At 38.8% G+C, this 24,967-nt stretch overlaps 1 protein-coding gene across 1 annotated transcript; it reads right to left on the minus strand.

The window, feature by feature from the left end:
- Positions 1 to 9,744: 9,744 nt before the first annotated feature.
- LOC148318331 (receptor activity-modifying protein 3-like) lies at positions 9,745 to 24,490 on the minus strand. Its single transcript, XM_088283157.1, has 4 exons — positions 24,165 to 24,490; positions 16,010 to 16,039; positions 15,769 to 15,928; positions 9,745 to 11,200 (listed from the first exon to the last, which is right to left on the minus strand). Exons 1-4 carry the CDS (start codon positions 24,214 to 24,216, stop codon positions 10,945 to 10,947), a joined length of 498 nt encoding a protein of 165 aa, XP_088139283.1. The 5' UTR covers positions 24,217 to 24,490; the 3' UTR covers positions 9,745 to 10,944.
- Positions 24,491 to 24,967: the final 477 nt, after the last annotated feature.

The following is a 24,967-nucleotide window of genomic DNA, read 5'->3' on the forward strand; positions in this document are numbered from 1 at the left end:
CTGTGGAGACAAACAAATATGAAACCGCATGTAATATTTAAAAAAAAACAAAAAACAATTGAAAGCCCTCAAGCGGAGCCGATCCAGCTTTGATTTGACTTCTGATTACGTATTTATCAATTATACCATAAATGCTATGGCAATTTAGCACAACAGTTCGCTTCATGTGACCAGATCATTCCGATGACAGTATAACAAGTCGATAATCAGCTTCCGCGATGCATCCATTCCAACAAGCTTAAGTCAATAAGGAATCGTCCCAAAAGCGGGTTATGGTCGGCACATGCTATTAGTGGAAAAGGTCACACAGACATCGATTTATTCGTACTTCTTGTGTAATTTTACGCCGGGAGCCAGTTCCTCTCGACTGACGTCAGAGTGAAATGCACTGTGCCCTTTCAGATTATTTTTCTTAATTTTGCTTCAAAATTATTTCTTTTTTTCAAACAGCAGTTACTCCGAATTTTCAGAATTTGTATAAATGCAGCCTGCTTGTATGCACACTTGAGATTAAACCCTGAGTGGATAAAAATGTCAAGGACATGAATGGGAAAAAAAATATCAATCTAACAAATTAACACAACAAAAATAAACAATGACAAATAATAATAAAAAATAATTAATAATACAAAAAAATAAAAAATAAACAGCAGGTGGCAGACAATTTATCGTAATTTATTTATAATATTATTTTTAATTATTATTTTTTTTACTGTTTTTAAGATAAAATAATAATCAAACATCAATATTTGTAGCGGCCACTTGGCGTTGTTACAAGAATTTTGCAAATCTCTTAAGAAAGTATTAGTTGTTGTGTGTGACGGGTGAGATGGAGGAGCGAGTCATGGCATGGCAAGATAAGTGAATTAAAAAAAAAAAAAATGAAGTGACAAGAGAGTAAAACGGACAGATGCTTGAGCAACTAATTTTAGGCGAGCAGGAAGTCATTTTTTTTTCCAGACGTCCACCATGTTTAGGGCAGCTAGCACGAAGGCACCAGATGTGCTCGTGCCTATGACCTCATTTCCTTCTCTCTAGCGCTTATCGTTGCTAGGTTACCAAAATCCCCCTCTAAAACTCCCATGCAGGTTACATTTTTGGTAGCTCAGCGGATGTCCTCGCAGGCTGACAAATTCCCTCTGATCAATATCATGTGACCGACGATTTCATTTCCCTGCACGGCATACATTTTTGACCTTCCCTATTGATTTTGACAGCTCAGCGAGGCAGACGTGATATTGATGAGTCCTGCGGTTTGACAGACGTGATCCTATTTTTAACTTAAAGTGCTGTCCTAATGAGAGAACAGCAGCGATGAAAGCAGTGGGGTGACCGGGGTGGGGGGGATAAAGCCTCAAAGGACAAATGGGGGATTTTCTGCAAAACAACAAAACTTGCTGGACTCTCACTCAAGAGTCTGAAAAGATTTGTCGCGGTTATTGGTTATGTCTTTCTTGGGCTTGCTTGTCAACTTGTCAGGTCAATACACTGTCTTGCAAATATTATGATGACCTGATAGCTGCTTCTCATAACTTTATTCACTGAATTTTTCATTGAAGTAATACGAAAATATTTATTAAATAAGGAATGCAACCAATATTTTAATCAGACAAATTTGAAAACTGCCATATTGTGTGACTTAGTGTCAGACTAATCACAGCTTCATCATCCATTCGTCAATCCAACACACTTGCTAACCATCTGGCCACTGATTGGTTGGCTGCTGTTCACATTCACCACCAGCCGAGTAAAAAAAAAAAAATTGACGTCTTTCTCCGTCAATGGTAGTGAATGAGAAAAAAATTCTATTATCTTTTATAGTGGCCAACTTTTAACACTTATGTGACAATTATGCCTTTAAAACAACATTAAGAGCTTGATTTGGTTAGTCTTACTATTTATTAGTTTCCTTTACATTCCGTGAGGTTTTCCATCGTCTTGGAATTAAATCCAATTCAATTAGCCTTATTAGCAAAAAAAAAAAAAAAACAGTAAATGAATAAAGCTCCACATTAGCGGGAGGAGGGGATAGTAAACAGCGTGGGACCCTTGAGGAAGATCCACGGGGGTCTATTGTGTTCCTTTCTGTAGTCCTCTAGGCAGGATGCAGGCCAGTGCTCAAAGCAAACAGCATTATCTGTGTGTATACACAACACATCTCCACAGGACCTTTAGCCCAAACATTAGATAAAGCCAAACATCCTTCCCAACGACTGTAATACAGTACGAAAAGACAAAAGGTAATATGCAGATAAATTAGGAATCTTAGCATCCAGCCAAAGCGTATCAGTCTGGAAATTTTTTATTTTGGCTGAAGGCAACACTTAAATTTGCTTTAACAGCGGGTGACAGATTGATTTTTTTTTTTTTACTATTCCGTCGAGATGAAGATTACGGAATCACATTGTGTTCAGCAATGAAGAAAAACAAACGCAGTCCATATTAACCGCTCGGAAATCTGGCGTGGGATAAACTAGCTTGCGAGAATTTGCTTGGAATGGTAAAATGCATTCGATAGAGGAGTGAAGAATTTATAGACTCGCTCGCAGCAGAAGGAGACACTTGCTCTCAAATCTTCGACTTAGGCGCATGTTTAAATGGAAAGTGCTACATTCCATGACGAGACAGAATGAAGAATATTGCAAAGAATATGCAATATATAACACAGTTTATAACAGTCGTCATTCATTCGAAGGCTTCTACGGGATAAATAAACAAGGACGTAACATAAACAGAATTCCTGTACGTCCCCGACAAGAGGTCAACCGAGAGGATCTGCGTCATGTCTTCGGATGTCACATGACGAGGAAAGCCATCAACATGCTGTTAAGATGACTTTTTGTTTATCCAGCAGCACTTTATTGGCCCGAGGATGAATTTTTTCCACTCTTCCCGCTCGCTATGACACAAAATGGATGACTGATTGTGAGTTTTGGGGGTCTGTGGAGTGTTTCAAAGTTGAGAAAGTGAGAACAAGATCATTCTGTGCAAAGTCACTTAATGCCATTGGAAATAATGTGCATGCATTTTTCACACTTAGTAAAATCCCGGATCAGGTTGCTGCTCCCCTGACCCGATCGCAGATCATTTAAACAAAACAAACTATTTGTATTGAATCCATTTTATCCTGGCCACCTTTATTTCCTTAACTTTGCATTGACCTTCTTTTCCCAAGTAGACATTTGTAGTCATGTTGCACTCCTCGCTCAATAATTCAGAGCGTTGTCCAACTCTTGCTCAGCGCTCTTGTCGCGAACACTCTCTATCCATTTAGCTGTCAGCTTTTGTTGAGTTGGAAAGCTCAAACGAACATTCACGCCCGCATTTTATTTCGCTTCTTTTATAACTTCCGGCTTCGTAATCGAACCAAATGATGCATTAAAATCTAACGCCATTTCCGATGTGACTCTTTTGCGAGCAAGATGTTAATTCTTAGTGTTTTTTGTTTATTACACAGTAATAACAGCGTTGAAATGTCAACCATGTTACACATGGGATCTACTTCAAGGACGTTTTTCGCATACGAACGAAGGACATGCAGCGTATGATGTTTGTCCTCTCGGAGCAGATATATCGCACAATGTGTCTTTGTGCTGTGCGCACAATTTTAGCACTCAATAGGATCACGCTTGACAAAGCATGGCATGATATTTGTCATCATACTTAACAACCTTGAGCACACACAAGCGAGTTAAGATCAGTAAAGTCCTCCGACACACACTTCTCACAGGCCGCAAATGAAGAATTTGTTTAATGAGCTTACTTAATAGAAAACACATCATAGCTGTCAATCTGCTCTGGTTGCTCGGCAACAGATGTTTAAGGCTTTTATTGGAGGATGAGAAGTGAAGGATGTGCACTGTTTGCATGACCATGGTGAGTGAAAACACTTGCTTGTTAAATGTTCTAATCGTACGAGGGAACTATTTAAGATATAATCATTCGAGCAGAAGTTCCGGCAGAAGTTTACACACCTCTTGTTAGGGAAAAAAAAATGATCAAAGAAAAACTAAAGAGCACAAGTGCAGAGTTGAGCTGAAGTCTCCCGGGATACACTTTCGTCACACGGGACAGTGACTTTGTGAGGCATATTTTTCCAAAAAATTTGAATTCTAATTTTTAATCCCCACGGGGATTTTTGACTGTGAACACTCTTGCATCTTAAAAACGGTCAAAAATCACTTGCATAATTGAGTGGGAACGCATTTGTTCCTTTTTCGAGGTAATCCTGCCAAGTTTTTCTCGAATCCAAACCCAAAAATATCAAGGGCACCATTGAAATGCATGCTGAGAGGGAGATGCTGTAATGATTACGTCTTGCATTCTCTAGTGGTGAAATGTGAAAAAAAAGCTAAAAAAAACAGCTTAAGGCTTTTCTTCTGCTCAATGCAGTCAGTCGATCTTCACTTATCATGCAAACGCAAATCACATTAACCGTTTTTCTCATAACAACATAAAAATTATGAGAGTTACGCTTTTCAGGGGCATGGCGGGATTATTGTCATGGATTCATTGCCTCATCCTGGTCCTTGGTCCTCTCTCGTCCGTTCAAATGTCCTGCAGCCGTGACGGGCCTGATCGAAGACTCCAATATAATCCACTTACCGGCTTATTTAGGTGCAGGCGAATAAATCAAAGCCACTTTTGCATTCCTCCGAGAATGGCTTTCCTCTCGAATAATAGACTCTCGGGTCGATGATGTCATAGGAAAGCTCGTTTATTAAAATAGTTCAAGTGGTCGACTGCTGCATTGTGTGAGGTCAAACGTGGTGCGACTGTGTGAGGCGGGCATAACCCGTGTGGGTAACCATTTCTTCCGCTGATATGGGTGGTTATTGGGAGTAAATTCAACTGGAGGGAATGCTACTTTGAGATTTTTAAAAAATAAATAAAAAAAAGAAAAAGGGACTCCTTTGATTCCACTTTTGTACTCACAGTAGCAGGAAGCAACACCCACCATACAACAAGGTACGTAATATCAACCGGAAAAGTGAAACTGACTTGTGGAGGTGAACAAAGACAAAGGAGATTAATACTTTGGTTCGACTTTAAAAGATATGAAACTTTTCACGGGCACTGATTTGAAGCCATTTCTTTTATTTATTTATTTTTTTTGTATTTTGACAGCAGTACAAGCTTTTCATGTTTCGTTTACCTCAGAAAACTTCCATTAATATGTCCATACATGATATATTAAACAATATAGACAGGAGGAGTAGACGTGCGAGAATTTGTACAAGGGTTTAGATTTGAAGGAATGAGATTGGTCAGGCGGAAATATCTGGGAATGATTTACAGAAGGTTCGAGTGATAAAAGGAAGAGACGCTTTCTGATAAGTGAGGAAAGGGTGCGAGTAGACGGATTGAAAGTACTTTGAAAGAAGTAAAAGAGAAAGGTGGGCGGAAGGGGAGGAGGCGGGATCAGAAAGGATGAAATGAGGGAAGCGAATGAAAAGTGGAGAGAGAGATGAAAAATGCTGAGATTCTCCTTGAGAGTGACGTGAATCGACACGATCGGAGCTCATCAGCGGGATAGCACAGATTAGAAGGCTTGGAGATAAAACGACCGAGACCAGATTGGGCTGCTAAATCGGGTATGTGCAGAAGGACGCTGAAAATGGCGCCACCAAGGTTGGAAGACCAAAAAGGAGAATTGGAGAAGTGGCGAGGAAAAGACTCAGAAAATAGATCAAAATTGAAAGTGAAATTCGGACCCATTGATTAGGGTTAAGACAAAAAGGAGAGAACAAAAAGACAGAAAATCAATTATTGACTAATAATTAACCAACATGAAAAAGAATGAACATGAATGACATTTTTTGACTTGCATCGAACATATTCTTGTAAAAAAAAAAAAAAAAAAAAAATTGGCGGTGACGTCCCCTTTAAATTATATTATTACATCTGACATGGAACAAAAGAGAATCAGGCGTACATTTTATCTCCTCTGTGAGAATGAAGATTTCCAGTGTTACGTTAGGGACCTTCTTTACCTCTTCTTCTTGCTGTCAGTTACAATAAAGTGGATTTCGTCCAGCAGACTTTAGTGCCCTCCCATCATATTTTTGGCACAACGTGATCCGACCACACTGAAGTTGCTCTACTCTCAACTCAGATCTGCTATAAACTTTAAAAAGTCACAAAAATTATCTCTTGAGAATCTGCCCTTGAAAGACATAACAGAAGTTCAATGTACTTTTACATTTTATAGCAGCAGAGCAACTAACAATAAAAGTGAAAAAAATAAGAGCCCTGATTGTTGTATAACTGATGCAAACCACAAATAATATAACATCGCCTTAATTGAAGCAACCAAATTACATAATTTGTTTTAGTGTGTGCGCACGTGTGTGTGTGTGTGTGAGACTGAGTCCAGCTGTGTGGTGAACGGGGGAGTCCAACAGATAGGGCCACTCAGGTCACTGGGGGAAAGGAGAAGGAAGGAGGAGGAGGACGACGAGGGAAAGACAAATATGAGAATAGTGAAAGCATGAACGAGGATTACAGGAAGAACAAATAATGTGGCTCAACGTGGATATGGAAACATAAAGTACGGCATGATATTGAACATGATACATGCATGATATAAAAGAGTAGAACTGGAATAAAAGAAAAAGGCGTCTCCAATATACGATTTTAAAAGAGTAACTTGTAAAATTCACAAAAACAATTTTTTTTATCGTCAAATTAGAATGCGCTAAACATTTCTTTAAAAAATCTTCCATTGATCAATTTGAGGCATTTTCGCAAAGTGTGGTATTAGTACAACTAGTGGCACTTTAGCTCCCTCTAGTGGCACGTGAAAGAACCACTGCCCAAGTACAGTTTAGCTGTATCTAGCGTTTGCGTAAATTTTTTTTTAGATTTTTAGAATTTGATTGGATATTTTAATCGAACGACTACGTCGTTTTCATATTTTTTTGCAGTGTTCAATAATTCTACAGTGGTTGACAATAATAATAAATGAAATTCTTGGGAATAAAACCGGTCTTTTTTCTGATGAACACTTAGACCTAGGCTGCTGTATGTTAGACATGATGGTGGTCCTCACAAGCCAAAATATTTTTGAAAAGGAAACTAAGAAGATTGAGAACTAGTGGATTAGAAGATGAATAACATTTGAAGCTACAGTAACTGATGTGCCGCTTTAACGGCAAGCTTGGGCAAGTGACCTCAATCACTAGTCATCATAGCAGAAAAATGAGGTTAAAGGAGAGAATGATGAGGGTGTAGTAGTGGGGTGAGAGTGGGAACTAAAGCGGGTGAAAGATTGGGAGGACGTCCTGTTTGGGTCATGTGCTTCGGAGCAATTTTACTGTGGGAAACTTTGTGTTTGTGTGAGGTCTGCTTTCATGACTTGTGAGAACAGATTTTTTATTTATTTTTTTTTTTAAGGGTACGCTGTTCATTCAGGACAGCTGTCAGCGATTCAGTGATTTTTTTTATTTTTTTTTTATAAATTATTGAGGAATCAAAACAGACCACCCAGGTAGTGTGACTATTTGTTGCAATAAACTTGGGAACGAAGGAAAATCAATTATTCTTACAATTAGCGATTTTGATGAGATTTCTTAAATAAAACTGAAGTGCGCAAAATTTTGTAAATGTAAATTTGGTGAATCTGAATTTTGTTTAAAAACTATCCATATCCTTAAATTTAGCGTAGATGAACAAAATGAGACGTCACATGACATGTCACATGTCCTTTGTCTTGTGGAGTTGGCAAAAAGTGGCAGACCCAAAACAAAATAAATAAAAAAAAACATATTTTACCAAATTAAAAAAAAAAAAAAATTAATAAAAAATACAACTTTAACAGTTAAACATCTTGTGGGAAGAAGCTGTTCCTCACCCTCATACTGCTCTGGATGCTCCGTAGCCTCTTGAGTTGGCTGCCCGACGTCCGTGTTTCTGCTTTCCAGGTCGAAAACGTCAAAATGTTCACAAATTGCTCACTTCAACAATGATCCCGCTTTACATTGTGGCCAAAAGTACAATCCAGGACAGTTATTACGCCTATTGGTACAAAATACAGTAAATCCTCCACAGCAGCAGGCACCAGCAGCATCCTAATGCTAAGCTAAAGCTAAGCTAACGAGATGAAGATACATTCCCTCTGGCGCAACCGACTTTCATTTTATTGGCCATGTGTGATGAATGACAGAGGTTTGATACATTGCCCGCGACGAGTTTCATTTACATCGGCTGAACAGTTGATTTAAAGCGCAGTCGCTGGCTAACAATTCACACACACGCGCATCCGGTTAGCTGGAGGAATCCATTTCTGTTAACACTTTAACCGCAACCACAACAATAGAGACACCATCACATTCACTTTATTACATTTTTTTTGCTGAAAGAAAATGCCGTGTTGTCGGAAAACCACCGCTTTGTTACTAAGCTTTGCCCCAAGTTGGTTCGTCGTGACAAAGCAACTCTCCGTGGAAGTTGAATGGCACCCTCATACTTCCTGCGCCGCTTTTGGTCAAAAAAGCGCTGGGTCAACCCACTTCCCTGTATTCTTCTGTCAACTCTGGGAAAAAAGCTTGAATATCCTTCCTGCCGCCAAGTGGCTGGCTATGGAGGCCTTGTGGAAAAGCATCCTTCAGGGAACCTGCGACGCTAGGCCCCGCCTCTCGTAAACTATGGTCCCTTCAGTACGCCTCTATAAACACCGTTGTTTTATGTCTCTGAAGAAACAAAATCCCTCCGGTTCTTTCCTGGAGTTCTGGTGGAATAAATAGTGCCTGAGTGTTAGCGTGTGTTTGTTTAGATAGTAACTTATGATACTGGCATTGTATTGTGCTCGCTGAGTTTGTGGTTTCCGCTTTCGTCCTCTGGGCCCGGCTCGTTTTGGATTAACGTGGGTGTCTTCAACAAAACCAACATCATTGAACATCGGCCACTGCCGGTGATGACTACTTTGTTAGACGCTGTATTTACGCAATATGCTGATAAGATGTCATCGGCAAGTCTTGGTTTTCTTCGTATTGTTTTATAGGTTTACAGATAGCGAATTTGTTTTCCATTCAGAGAGCCGGACGTTTGTACACGTCACTAATGTTGATTTCATCCAAAAAGAATAACGTCTGTGCTCTGAATACGTGCACAAACGCTTAAATAAACACTCCCAGAGAACCAATGAGCCAATTTAAGACAATGTGTTTCCAAGAAGAAATTCTCGGGAGGATAAAAAAATTCACCCACTCCCAAATCTAAGATCTATTGTTGACGTCAAAGAACAATTAAGAGCCATAAAGCGAGGGTTGTTATAGATTTGTAAGTGAAAATCAGGGGCGGCATTGTTTGTCGGCTTCCATTGCTATTATAAAATATTTGGAAATGATCCATCGCGAGAAAGCAAACGGCATTTACAGCTAATGCAACCCGCAGATGCTTATATTCCGATCCCTTTTTTCTTTCATGGGGCATTACGTTTAAAGAACATTTAAGGAACTGAACGATATTGTGAGTAGATTCTCCCAAAAAATTAGAGGATGACATCACGATAGGTTCCGGTACCGATGCATCCATCAAGCCCCGCTTTAATCCCGGAATGGAAAAACAAAATTCTTGCCGCCGTGAGGAAGACTAAGCACCGCGTGATTACTGGAACGCGTTCCTATTTCACCCTTTGTCCGTTTTGCGTATCCTTCTGAACAGTGATTTGTTGTCACTTTGTTTGTTAGGGTTCGGAAAAAAAAACAATGAAAAGGAAAATAACATGAGACAGGATGACAAGTGTGACATTTCAGTGTATGAACAGCACTTTATTCGTCAATATCTGATTAGTTGCACTGTTATACAAGAGCCACAAGAGACTCAAAACGCTCGAATCCAAGTGTTGTCTCATATTTCTTTGTCCTTTCCAGTGATGACTGTCCCTTGAGTAACTCCGTAGTGTATGGAAACTGACAGAATCCCTTAAAGTCCAACTTTGGGTTCCTTTTCATCCATTCATGTTGATAATGTTGTCCACTGGGAATCTGATTTCCCATGAGTTGAAAGAGTTTCACCACCGGATGCTTTGGCCTTCAGCTCGGACTGATAAGAACGTCCAAGGTCACTCGGCTTGGTCTGGCCAGTCCATTCATCCGTGGAAATGTTCTAAACCTCAACAGGTAATATTGTTTGGCGCTGGATATGTACAAATCACTCGAAGGCAAATACAATAAATATCTTGAAGTTTTTGGCAAATATACATGAGCAACCAGTGCCTGAATGAACAGCTTCACGTAAAGCACAAAAACACAATCTTCATGATTGGAAGATAGCAAAAGAAAGTATTTCGTCGTTTGTCCGAATAGGGGAGTAGAATCGTCGGGGGAAAAAAATGGCAACTCAAAACCTTTGGCCTCCTTAAAAGTACAGTGGGCTTAGACAAGACCCTTGGTGGCATCAACGTCACACAATCAGTGTAGTCAAAATAATGGTTCGGTTTGGTGTGATTTATTTTCAATACACCAGGCTACACTAAAGCCGTAATTAAATGAGTGCGCGTTAAGTCTTGATTGTCCAAAGACGTATGGTACATTCATCAAATAACAAGCATTGCAAACATGCTAACATGTACTGACGTCACTTTTAGATCGAGAATTGGCATTTGATTCGGATGAAGGTTGAATCGCTTATTCAAAATTTATTGAACAGATTCCGTCTGTTTCGAACTCAAGCTGGTTGAGTCGATCAATTTCGCTGTTCACACTACCATTGACGGCTAAAGACGTCAAAGATCCTTTTTTTTTTTTTTTTTTGTTTTTTACTCGGCTGGTAGTGAATGTTGTCTCAAAACCTTTCGAGGTTGGCCTGCTGGAACATCATCAGATCAAATGACCAACTAAATCAAACTCCCAAAACCTTCCACCACTGCTTCATTGTGTACATTAACGTTCCGATTCTGTCTTCAGAACCTCTTCCATCATGCTATAATTCCTCCCTGTCCTTCTAAGCCAGGCTGTCATTCCTCTTGCTGCACCACACCACCAAAGCGATCATAGCCAAGGTGAGGAAAACGGGAATCAGAATCAAGATGGTCAGCGTGTTGTCCGGAGGGTCGACCCATACCACCTGCTCCAAAGTGCAGTTGGAGAAAAAGTGCTTGTGTATGCGGATGATGTAGCTCTCCACCAGTGGATTGGGCCAGTAGCAGTGGACGATGAGGGATTTAGTCTCTGTGCACAGCGTAAAGACGTGATACTCGCTGCGGAGAAAATGACACAAGAAAATGGAAGGATTATCGGAAAATCATTGTTTTTAAAAGCAGGTCATTCATCATTCCTACTATAATCAAATTTGCAAATACTTCAATGATAAGGAGTCACTATATTAACTCATCTACTGCCATTGACGGCTAAAGACGTCAAAGATATATATATATATATATATATATATATATATATATATATATATATATATATAGTTTTTTTTATTTTTTATTTATTTTTATTTTTTTTTTTTACTTGGCTTGACTTAATATGTATATTGTGTCAAAGTGAGCAGTTCCTTATCTATTGAGTCTCATATTACTTCAATATGAAGCTTTTTGATGCAAAAAGAATGAACTTCCGCTCCACTTTTAGTTACTGGAACTGAGAACATCAGACTTTCAGCAAATAATCCATCATAGTGACATGGAATGCATCGCCGACTACTCCCTTTTTGGCGTTGCAATCCTATTTTGTCGCAACAAGCAAGCAGAGGGATTCAGAGACTTCAGAAAGGCTTAGAGCGGACCGCTGATAAATCCATTTAAACCACCTTGATCCGTCTCTCTTCAAAAAAAAAGGACAATCTTTTAGGTGGTTTTCTTGTTCATTGGTGAATTTAGCAACACTTGAAGTGTTTCGTTTTTCACTCGGCATGTGAGAAGTAAAAGATCGGCACCATGGAGAAGGATGCTGGTTCAAGATAGTACCGCTTAAAATTGAAATAAATGCATTTATAATTATTTATAATTATTATAATTAAGGCTTGTCTAGTTTTCTTTTTTATTTATTTATTTATTTATTTATTTTCTTTTCACAAGCATTTCATTGATTTATTATAATTTTTTTAATTTCACTTCCAATTATTTCGTTCACTAAAATAACGTTGGTTTAGACTAGCGAATGCTCGGCGGTTCACTTCCCCTCTGAGTATGTCTTTCTTAGACCATAAATATTTGCAACAGAACAACAACTGAACGTCCAACATGGCCTCTAATATATGAGCCGTTACACCACATTGCCCGCCTCGTACGACATGAATGCGCGTCCTCTGACGTCAAGCCGTCACTATTGTTTTGAAGGCGCTTTGCTTCAACGCTACTAATCTAATAAACACCGCCGATTGTAAGCGATGGATTCGGTGAGCGTCTGTTGGGTGTATCTATATAGATATACATATTGTATATTCTGCAAGGTTGTGACAAAGGCACCTGATGCCGGCGATAAGAGAAGTGTTTTACTTCCTGTCCAACCTGAACTCCGGGGTTAATAAACAAAATGAGACTCATGCTATTTTAGCGAGGGATGGTGTGTGGAAGGTTTTCGGTAAAGAACGTGAACATTTTTATAACAGTGTAATTTCTTTTTTTTTTTGTGCGCAAAGACATATTTAATAAATTAGGGATGATAGTTTTTTTTTTTTTGGAGGAGTGCATTGTGCATTTGTGGTGTGCTCCTGACGATGAGGTTATAAAATGGATAAATTGCTTGTTGTTTTATGAGCACACGAGATTTTCTTTTTTTTTTTTTTTTTTTTTTCAGTAAACTGTTTTACAATCAAGCCAAAAATGAGTAATAACTGAGTAATAACTGGAGGCGCATGATAAATCATTAAAAATCATAACCCACATTCTGTGATATTCTTATGTTTAATACGTAACAATAAATCCTTGGGCGCATGTATTTCATCTGCGAGGAGATTTTCTTGACCTGGTTCATGTTTGGTTGCACGGCCACACATGTAGTGTGTTGAGAGACACCGGTAAGGCTATGTAACCCATTACGCCGTAAAATATTCAGTTTGCCCTTTGGCGTGTGCGCCCGCTCTCATCAAACATAAAACATGGATTGCATTTAAAACGGAACCGCTAAGGTTGAACAAAGTTCATTCTGGGATGCTGGTCCACCTCAGAATTTTAAAAAAAATTAAATAATTAAACTCCTCATTAAGAAACCATGTAAATAAGAACCATCTGTTCGCATAAATCATTTATTAAATGACCCAGTCAATTAAACAAAAAGTCTAGAATGAAAAAATTTTCAACGGTGAAGGTTGAATCTGTTTCACAAACAGATTAACGCTGCGAAAGATAAGAAGTTGACTTTTCCTTCGCGGGCAAGATTAACTTGAACCATTCCATCGCAAATTATGACTGAGTTGCATCCGCGGCTGGCGGAAAGTGCCAGACATCTTTACATTATCTCAAATCCGGAAAAGGCGGCACCATCTCCTTAAGACTTCCTGCCCCTGAAATCAATCGAAAAGTCACGAAGAGGTAAACGATTGATTCCCGTGAATCCCGGACGGAAAATCGAAGACTCTCAGTATTCCATCCAACTCAGGTTATACAACAAGATAAAAACCTCCAAACATCATCTGATTTGTTTGTGCAGCAGCTGCGCCATGGGGAAGCGTGACACATTTGTCAAACAGAAAAAAAAAAAGCTCTGCAGGGGTCACTGCTTGTTTAAACATGAGGTGCTTTGCTCTCAGTTTGCCGCTTGATTTGTACGAGACAATCTCAACTCAGATTCTCGCCCTGTTGAGTGAGCTCACGTGCATTCACGAAATTACAATTAGGACCAGGTCCCTGCATGAGTTCGGCGCTCTTGTGACTCAGCATTGGCTTTTCCGCTGGCTAATTACAAACAAACACATGTGTCATTTCCCAAAGCAAAGGCATCATTGTTTTAAACTCCAGTGATGCAACAGCTTGCTTCCTGTGTCAGGCCTGCTCGAAATTAAAAAGGAGAAAGTCAGAGGAGAACGACAAGCTTGTAAAAGACATCAATATGATATATTGATATTGCCTTCGCTTTCCTCAATTCTTTACACATTCCAAAAAAAAACATGGTTGGTATTCATCGTTCCAAATTGGATTGCTCCACAGGGAACGCAAACAAACATTTTCAGAAAAAGAAGCCAAGCAAAATCATGAGTCGCACCAGATGCCAATTAAATTTAACGCTGCAGCTAAGTGAGCATGCGAAAGGTGAACACCGGAGATTTTTTTGATTATCTCAAACTTGGCCTTATAACTGGTCAGTGATTTTAAACGGAATCAGTCAAAAAATAAAAAGCATATCAAAATATTAATCCACGCCTTCATCACATCAGATGAATTTCTAAGATTCACTCGACTTTGGAGTCAGCCAGCCTTCACTCAGCTGGTTGAAAATGCTGCCGCTCACTTCTTAGCTGGAACGCGTAAGAGGGAGCACATAACTTCCATTCTGGCCTGACTCCCGTGCACCTCAGAGTTCATTTTAAAACTTTGCTATTTGTTTTTAAATCTTAAAACGCTGCATCCTTGTACTAAATTAATTATATAATTATAAAAAGTCTAGTAAGCGGAATCTCAGAGTGCATCAGGCTTCTCCGCTGCTGCAATGACCTCAATGTGCACACTCGACAAGCCCCCCCCCCATGTCATGGCTTCATCTGAGTAGTTTTGTTTCATTTTAATGTTCTTTATTTTTATTACACTTTTATTACGCTTTTATAACAGTGGTGAACGCTTAGGGCTAGCAAGGCGTTCTCTGCTGACGTGAAACCCTCAAAGAAGCGCTGACTTACTTTTGCAACCTAAATTCTAAAATGTGTTCCATTCATTAATTTATCTTTTATTTTGTTGTGGATGTGAACTGTTGGTCATCATCCTCCCGGATTCATCATTGTATTCATCTTTTGATCGCATGGTAATTAACTCATTCACTACCAGGCGAGTAAAAAAAAAAAATTGATCTTTGACGTCTTTTGCCGTCAATGGTAGTAAATGAATTCAAGAGGATCGATTTTGCTTGTGTACAGTAGACTGTATGTGCTATCTGTCCACTACAATTAATTATAAAAACACGCTCTGGTGTTCCAACAGCGATGCTTTTCAATAATCTTCTCCTCGCGATAGTAGATCTCATCGAAAGCATCGCAAATCAAAATTTATGTTTATGTCAATGTTTTGGCAAAAAAAAAAAAAAAGAAAATGTTGGGTTCAGCCAACAATTAACAGATTTTATCTTAACAAGGCTGGCGTTTGGGGTAAAATATTCAGCATGGGTCCGTGCAAGGGTCTTTTTAAAAATGATTGTGGACTAATTTTATATATATATATATATATATATATATATATATATATATATATATATATATATATATATATATATATATATATATATAATTAATAAATAATAATAATTTGTAATTTATATATATATAAAAATATATATATATAAAATTTATATATATATATATATATATAATTTATATATATATATATATATAATTTATATATATATATATAATTTATATATATATATGTATATATATATGTATATATATATATATATATATATGTATATATATATATATATATATATATATATACGTATAAATTATAAATGAAAATTAATAATATTAATTAAATTAGATATTAATATAAACATTTAGCAGTGCCACCATATTGAAACTGCTTAATCTGGAGTGACGATTTCCCCGCACTTTGAAATACGTTGATTGACACAATGCTAAAAACAGTAATAAAAACCCGTCTAGTGCATGTAATACCTGATAAAATGAGTGAGGTTACACCAATATTGGGGGTCTATGTGAGCCATGTCGCGTTTGAAGTCTTCACCGCAGACCTCCACTTCCCACTCCAAGCGCGACTCGTTGCACGCTCTCCTCGGCCTGGCAGAAGTGGGTTCGATGTTGTAACTCTCGGTCGCTGGGAAGTAGACGAGGGATACAATAATTATTGATTATATCCGAGGCGTCGCTAACCTTGGTCGAATGGATGCTTGCTTACCTGAAAAGCCCCCCACCATCCAGGCATTGACTGCAAATATGCAAACAAACAAAAAAAAATCATTGTCGGCTTTTGGTGCAAACGGCATGGTTCCAAAACATGAATTTAATTGGAAATACGTCACAAACAGTTTATTTCTTTTTCTGACTTGCACATCTGTCTCCCTGACCTTTTGCCCTCCATGTTTTCATCCCCTCATCCCTTGCATCATTATGATTGTACTCCATGCATCACAGCTACCACGGATGAATTCATGTCTACCTTTGCTAAGTCGACAAAAAAAACCAAAAAAAAAACAATACACTGCCTTTAATTAGAGTGTTGCAATTCATCCATCTGTCCACGAATGTAAAAAAAAGTCATCATTAAAACAAAAAAAAAAACACACACTCATCAACTAATCGGAAAAACGTGCGCATTACTTGTGTATGTCTGTCGTCCGACTAAATCCCCATGAGAGCAGTCTCGTGCGTTACACGTGGAGGCGTTTCTCAGAAAGATGCCGAGCATTCCTGCTCGCTGAATTCAGACGCCGATTGAGTCACACTCATACCGCTGAGGTTCACTTTCATTGGATCACACCCAAGCGCAATTGGGAATAAAGCTCCAAAAGATTTGGGAACTGTATCTGCAGTCAAATGTGCAGGGGAAAAAAATCAAAAACTTATGTATGAATGACAAAAGAAAAAAAACACACAAAAAAAAAAAACATGTCTCAGATATCTCAGCTGCTATCAACATCCAAAATTATTTTTTTTATGCCCACAAAACTTCTCACATCTCATTTTCATCCCGAACATTTTTCTACCATTCAGTTTCCGTCTTCATTCTAATTGCACGCTGGATTTTGAGTATACGCAGTTGAACAGGAGTTTTTCTTTTTCTTTTTTTTTTTTTTTTTAAAGAAGACATCATGACACAATTTCATTCAGACTGCGTTTAGTTTCGTATTCTTGTTTGCGTTCCTGTGGCACACGACTTTCGTTGCCACCTGTGCTCGTCAACCTTTAAACCTTCGTCAACCATCGAGTCAACCAATCAGCTGCGTCTTGTCCAGGTGTTCCTGGTTGTCTCGTCAGTTAGCTTGTGTTTGGCTCCCCTGGTTTATTTCTGCACTTGGTGGTTCGTTATGTTTGTTGCTTTTGTTTTGTCCTGTCAGTTGTTATGTTTGAGCTTCGTATTTCTTTATTGCTTTTCTTTAAAGGGGGTGATTTTTGTTCTTTTTTTTTTATTTTTTTATTTTTTATTTTTTTTTTATTCCAATTGTCTGTGTGGCAGAGAAAGTAAATATTTTTTTGGGCCCGCCGAACTCCGCCAGGCAAACTACGTCATTAATTTCACAATTTAAAACAGTTATGAAGTGTTTAAACGGTTCCTGACATTCTTCTGTAAAAAATAAATAAATAAATAAATAAATAAATAAATAAAATACGATTTTGTCATGTTGTTCACAATCCTGGTCTTAGTAAATACTAATTTTTGCAAACTTTGCAACTCCATTTAACTCTGACATGATAATGCTTCCATTTAATCTTGGAAAAATGGTGGCTCTTCGCCCTAACTGCTATGGCACGGGCGGAGAAACTTGCGTGATGTGAATCAGCCGCTCCATCAAATCACATTCCAAGAAACTGAATCAAGTACTTACATGTGAGCAATTATAAAATCAATTGTACATTATCAGAGGAGAACAGGAGTCAATTCTTTGTCTCCTGCAACTTGTCGATTCCCGCGCTGAATACAGCCAATTAAAATTGGCGGCTTGAAAGGGCAATCCTCAAGTCTTTTGTGGGCTAAAGAGAAAAACTTGGGGACGTCTGCCATCCAGCCCCCCCCCGCAGGTTTTCTCTTGCCTTTAATTTCTATGAACCAAAATCCACGAGAAGGCGTGTCCAAAAATAGCATCTCATATTTATAGGGACGTCTTAATTTAAATACACCAAACTCCCACGGCCGCAATCAGTCTAAACAAATATCCCACATGCAGTTGTTGATAAGAAAACCACTTTGAATAGCGCAAAGCTTCTAAAGACATGTTACATCCCATAATATGTCCAAGCATTATGTAGTTATAGAAATGCATATTAGTCCAAAAACGTTTGAAGAAGGGACTTAAGAAAATGTTGTTTTTTTTTATGCAACCAATTTTGTGGAATAGTTTTAAGAAGCCACTCTACCTTCATCATGATCTGTAAACAAGGCAGACGGAATCGGACTGAGCAGCAGGAAAGCGTGTGTGAGGAATTTGTTTCATCCAGAGGATGATGCCATCTTGGGACTTATTCAAACAGCCACATTGAGATTTGGATTGGAGCAGAGTGCCAGACGAGAGAATTTCAGAAAATTATTTTACAACGGGAGAATGAACAGATGCAGTGAAAGTTGGTGCGTGAGATACGAATGAGACGATAATAGCGTTCATTTGGAATCACATTTATGGTCGCTTAAGGTGAAGGAGAGGAAGCAAGTGAGTGTCGTTTATTTTAATGAAGATTAATTAATTGCCTGTTGAAAAAAAAATGCAACATACAACGTAAAAAAAAATCTACATTTTTCGAGGAAAAAAAATCTAATTTTTTTTATTTATTTTATTTTTTTTTTACATTTATTTATTTTAAATCCGTCAGTCGAGTACATTCAGTGACTCAAATATGAAACGGCCATCATAAATCCATTCCTCCCGAAAGGAAGGACAACACAAAAAGCAGCCACTTCATCCTTTCACGTAAAGGGTGAGGCTAGTCTGTGCAAAACCAATACAGCCATAATTGAAACAATACTCTAAAATAAAAGTCAAGCCGGACGATCGAAAATAACATCGACAACAATTGTTTGCTCCCTTCAAGGATGAATGATCGTCCGTTGGCGCCGCAGCCGTCCAACATTTGTTTGCCTCGAAAGCGAAATGAAGAGAGGAAATGAGGAACTGGAAAATGAATTAATCTGCTAACTGGGTAATTGAAGCCCAGCCGAAGAGGTGCTGCTCGTTTATCAGTCCAATCGGCCGCATCATTAGGTACAAGTGACTTGCATCATCTAGGAAGATACTGTATGATGACATACTGATGAAATATTTACTAGAAGGATAGTATTTCATTGTAGTAACCCTTTAAGAGGCAGTAAACCATATTGCAGGTGTGGGCAAACTACGGCCCGGGGGCCACATGCGGCCCGTTAAACGTTTTAATCCGGCCCGCCGAACTTGAAAGAAATAAAATTAATAAACTTTGTTAATTTCTAAATACTGCGCTGCATCAAAGACATATATATTGTTGTAATGTTTTTGTTCACTTTCATTTTCAAATTAAATGGCTTTTTTTTCTCCAATGATGTGAGGTTACCAAAACACTCCATTCATCTGCTCCTGGTCCAGCCCCTCTGTCAACACAGGGAAAGCGGAAATGCCAAAAACGCATCCAGACCAGGATATTAAATAGTCCAAATGAGTATTTACGCCCAAAGACACATTGTGTTTTTCATCTGATCCGTTAATTGGGAAAGGAAAAGACTGACGCTCACTAGACTTCCTGAACAACAAAAATCCGGCAGACCAAAAGATAACGCTGCTTTTGTAGCCTACATTTATTTTTGACAAACAGAGACAATAATTACGCGACAGGAGTGTAAACACAACCCAATTACGATAAGAGTAATAAGGATGTTCGCCAAATTTAAAAACAATGTCGGCGTTTGCATGTCGACTGAAAACAGGTTTGTCGAGGTTTGTCTTGTTTCTCAAAAGTTGACGTGCCATTAAGAACAATTTAAGATCATATTACAGTTTGAATGTGCTTTCTATCGTCGATGCTCTAACAAAACCATTGGACCTCTCATTTAAATTGAAAACTTTTTGGAAAGTACCAGTAAAAACTTTGAATCTTGGCGATAGGTAAAAATATCAGTACAATAATGACAAAGCGAATTTCCTGATTGAAGAGACGGCAAATTCCCAATGGCCTCATTGGTGAAACAAAAAAAATAAAATCAAGAAAAAGAAACAAGCGGGAACAGAACACTCTCATCTATCAAAAGTGCAACATGTGCTGTTTGGCATGACATCACGACAGACAAAAATAATCAGTCATATTCCACTAAACGTGCCTGACAGTAGTAACAATTTTCATGGCACCGTGTATCAAAAGAGCAGATGTTCCAAAATAAGTATGACGTGCAACATCTATTGTCATCCCCGTCGGAGAACAACTGAAATAGAAGCATTTTCCCTCGGTACGAATTCAAAGACACAACACCACTTAATCGTCATGAGGGACATTGTCTCCTCCCCTCCCACTCCACGTTGTCTGTTTGTTCGAACAGAAAGTCAAGCTGACACAGCCTGACAGGGACTACAGAGCCAAAACACCGCAGTGGAATGAGATGCACTCTCATTTTGGTCAAAATCTTTTCCAGCAACTTGATAAATGGACACATCAACCATTAACCAGCCGAATTTAAAAAAAAAATGGATCTTTGACGTGTTTCGCCGTCAATGGTAGTTAATGAGTTAAGTCACTCTAAGTCACTTACTTATAAACACTAGCCAATCAAATAAAAAAAAATACACAGCAAACAACTGTGTAGCCTATCATCGAAAATCAATTCAAATCTTATAATGTTGAAGAGAAATTGAGAGGAACCACAAAGCCGAGTCGCAAGGCACGAGACAAACTGAAAGAAGAACCGAAGACGATCTCCGGAGAGGAATTGTTTTCTGTCAAAGGCAAGCCGATTAGCGCTCGCGCTCAAAACGCTGCGACGGCCAAGAAGAAACAAGTTGCAGTGGAATTCACATTCAGCAACACTGAGTTGGACTTTCATCGCATTAGAAGAATTCATTGCAGGATGGAGGATGGATGAAAAGCCCAAAAAAAAAGGACATATTTTAATTCTTTCGTGTTAATAAAATTCTCTTTTCTCTGAAGCAGAGATTTAAATATTGTCCTCATTCAACTTCAATTTATTCGGTAACACCCACAGTGTCACTTGGAACATTTCCTCCCACTGGGATCAAAAAAAGTTCCCATCTGCCATTAGACTAGTTAATGTTCTTTTTCAGGAAGTGTCAGCCTTATACTCTTCTGTCACTCGAAATCATCCCGCGTGTGAGCTGCCCTTTGGCTGCAAACTATCCGCTTGTCAGATCCTCTTTATCTTGATATAAATAGACATCGAACTGGCAGCCTTCCACGCAGCTCTTTCGCGCCGTACGGCACGGTGGCGCCGTTTCTTCAACACCAAGGCTAATATTTTGGTGAGTACGGACAGGAATTTACGGGGAGAGTAAAACCAGGCGAGTTTTTTTTTTGGCCCGCGTGTCCCGTGAGAGGCGGTGGTGTCAGCGAGACCTCGGTGTCGGACTTTGAAAGCACCAGAAAGAGCAAAGTAGACAAAGTTCACGCCTCTCCTGTTGCATGAAAATTTTACAACCTCTTGAAAGATTAATTAGGCCGTCACTGCTGTCAAAGATAGATAGAGTGGTCTCATACTAGTAGTGGTACTAATGGAACTAATGTTTTGAATTTGAATATTCCTACGTAGTCACATAAAAGACAAGTAGACATACTATTTATATTTCTGCTGAAATTTAATGAGAAACCGTAAAAACATAGTTTTATGTTAAAAATTCACAATTAGTCTATTCACTGATTTTTTTTTCTGGAAAATGTCACATGGACTCCGTAAAGCCATGTTTAACATAAAAATATTCATTTTGTGCCATCTTGTGGGATCTTAGTGCCAATTACCTATGTTGATTTTTTTTTTTCCGTAATTTTTGGTCTAAGAGAAATAAGTCCTTTGCTGCCATCTAGTGGCACCGACAGACAATTCTAAACATTTTTATCTGTTACTCTGGGATTTTGATAGACAAAGCATTCTAATGATGCCCTGCAAAAAAATAAAAATAAACAAATAAATAAATAAAAACTAACCGTCTGCCTCAACAAATTCCTAAAATGTGGCCAACATTCTGCACTACAATTCCAAAATGTTCACATTTCGCCACTCACAAGGCATATAATTCCTACACTCATTAAAGCAGGGGTGTGCAAACTTTTTGATTGGCGGGCCACAATGGGCTCTAAAATTGGACAGAGGGGCTGTACCAGGAGCCGATGGAGGGAGTGTTTTGGTAACCTCACCTCATCGGAGAAAAAAACAAAAACATTTAATTTGAAATGAAAGTGAACAAAAGCATTACAACAATATATATGTCTTTTGAAAAACCACAATATTTAGAAAATAAAACATTAACAAGGGTTATCCATTTCATTTTTTTCAAGTTCGACGGGCCGGATTCAAGCGTTTCACGGGCCGCATGTGGCCCCCGGGCCGTAGTTTGCCCACACCTGCTTTAAAGCAACACAAAACAAAATCCATGTGCTTTTAAACCACAAACATTATCCACCTGCACATTTTTGAGCACAACCTTGCAAAAGTAAGCACGTCGACGTAACAAGAAAAATGCACACAATGTTTCATTCTCGTGTTCAGTGGCCCGGAGGAGGCCCAGGGCATGTTCCCTGACAATGAACGAAGAGCTGTTTATTGGCTGGAGCAGATGCTTTGCACTCAGTGGGACTCCTTCTCAGTCTCATTCTTCCATAGTACAGATGAAGACATTACACACATGCAAACTGAAGGCCTCTGCGTGAAAGTAACAGATCACAGTGACTCAATCGCTTGTTTCTCTGCTCTCCAACATTCTTCCTCCCAACAGGGATTCGTAATGGGAAAATCTTGTCTAGACCAGGTTCACGAGGAGGAAATCCCAGCTGCATGTACAGTATTTACTCCGATGCAAAATCTGCTCTGCAGGATTGTTTTTGCATTTTACCAAAACCAGAGAGGAAAACTACAATAAAAAGAAAATGGCAACACAAGCGTTACGTCCGTGCACCGCCGTGAGGCTCGCAGCTGTCACAAGGATGTGATCCATGGAGGGGGAGGTCCCCAGTGAAAGACAAACACAGACCACAGAGTCAAGTCTCCGTTTTCAAACAGCAAAGTCTTACTCAACTTTATTTGAGCTTGTCTTTCCCACAATGTGGCGCAATCTGACAGAAATGACAAAGGCGGATTAAAATGCTTGAAATTGGAAGTGTGGACATCGGGTCATGACGGTCTGGGTGATTCTTTGCATGACAGCGACGCAATCCGCTCCTGATAGTCACTCTGTGTTGGCGAGTGAACCCCCCCCCCCACTTCCTCTTTATCACCATCAACCACTTTTGTTGTCCTGATATAGCGCCGCTGTAACTTGCATCCTCTGGCTACAGTACTCTCGCTCTCTGTGTGCCGACCTTGCATTTCTAATTTGAATTGCAGTACCGTACAGTTTTCCCTCATTAGTCGATCGACAAGATGGCGAAAAAGCACTGTTAAGCGCCTAAAATCTCTTAAATATAGATCAGTGGTGAAGATTTCCAATAAGATGGTGGCAATGTACTACTTTTGTCTAAATGAATCTCCTTACATCATTCATCGCAATTCTGGCACAAAGGCAATATTATTATGGCCTCGACATGAGCATAAAAATCATAACAGAGCACAGGTTGGAAAAAAAATAAAATATTTGAGGCGCTTGTTGCTAGGTAGAAAAATGCATGTACTTGAAAGAAAAATGAAAAAGAAGAAAATGTTTCCAAAAAATGTAGACATACTTAAATGTTGCATGAACAAAACGATAAATATGAGTGGTGATCTGCACTACATCATACTGATTGATGCTTCTCGTATAACTTGTGTAGTCATGTGACATGTGCAAAAAAAAATAATATACAGTTCCCAGACAGTGTGCTTTGAGAGATCATCAAGTGTGTCATGGATGGGGTCCAATTTAACGTTATTTGTCCCAAAAATGTTTATTAATAAGAATGTATTTTTGGTCATTTATCTATGCCGCTGACATATCGTGACAAGCAAAATAATTCAATGTGCGTCAAATTGATGAGAGAAGGCACACATTTAGTCTTTTTCCTGTCATGACAAGCAGACACTTAAGAAAGAGTGCAAATTAAATTATACAGGTGCACCTAACGCCGTGTGGCCTGTTAATATTTATATAAGTATGGAAATATTGTATCAAATATTTTCAAATGATGTAGTCTAGTTTGTATTTTGTCGTTTTGAAAAAAGGAAAATCAAGCGCACTCACCCAAAATCCCAACAACAAAAAGTTTCAGCACTGCAAACTCATTTGTATCCATCCCGCTGTGTGGATCCACTTGGACTCGGAATGAAAGCTCAGCTTCAGCTCGGTAACAATGTACATTTGAAGCGGACCATTATTATCCCTAAAAGACCAAATGAAATTCCGTCATGCTGCCAGCTGACTCGAGACAATCGGAAAATGATACGAGTGGGAATCCAAAAAAAGCGCCCCATACACACAAACAACAAGGATTCCTGTACGTGTCCTGGTGATGATAATCGAGACTTGTCTGTTTGCGAGGAGTCAAAGCTCAGCACCAGTCCTGCATCCCGGCGAGGGGGGAGGTGGAGGAGGAAGAGGAGGAGCAGCGCAATTGAACTACTCTGCCATCCGTACCCTTTTGCTACTAACTGCTATGCATTTTTTTTATTTTGTGCAATATTAGACCATTTTTATTAAATATTTTGCATTTTATTGTTCCGTTCCGCGCTTTGCTGACAATTTTTCAGACTGCCTATATAAAACGTGGACCCGCTGTGACGTCTTCAAAAAAATCTAACATGACAACACTGACCTCATGTGGTCATTACTAGTAACGCAGTTGTTTTACTCCGAGTAAAGACAAAGTGGACTAGAAATGTATTTTTACGATATGTTTAAGAAATGCGCAAACAATTTCCCAATTTATGCTGCATGCCGTTAACCTCGGGTTTCAAAGTAGGGTTAGGGTTTCAAAGAATTGTGGAAAATGTTCGATTAATTCATTATTTCATTTATTCATTCATATTCTTTATTTTCACTGTCTT

The sequence above is a fragment of the Idiotropiscis lumnitzeri genome, chromosome 19 (genome assembly GCF_059441095.1).
Source record: "Idiotropiscis lumnitzeri isolate Australia: NSW breed Sydney's pygmy pipehorse chromosome 19, RoL_Ilum_1.0, whole genome shotgun sequence".
Lineage (NCBI taxonomy): Eukaryota > Metazoa > Chordata > Actinopteri > Syngnathiformes > Syngnathidae > Idiotropiscis > Idiotropiscis lumnitzeri.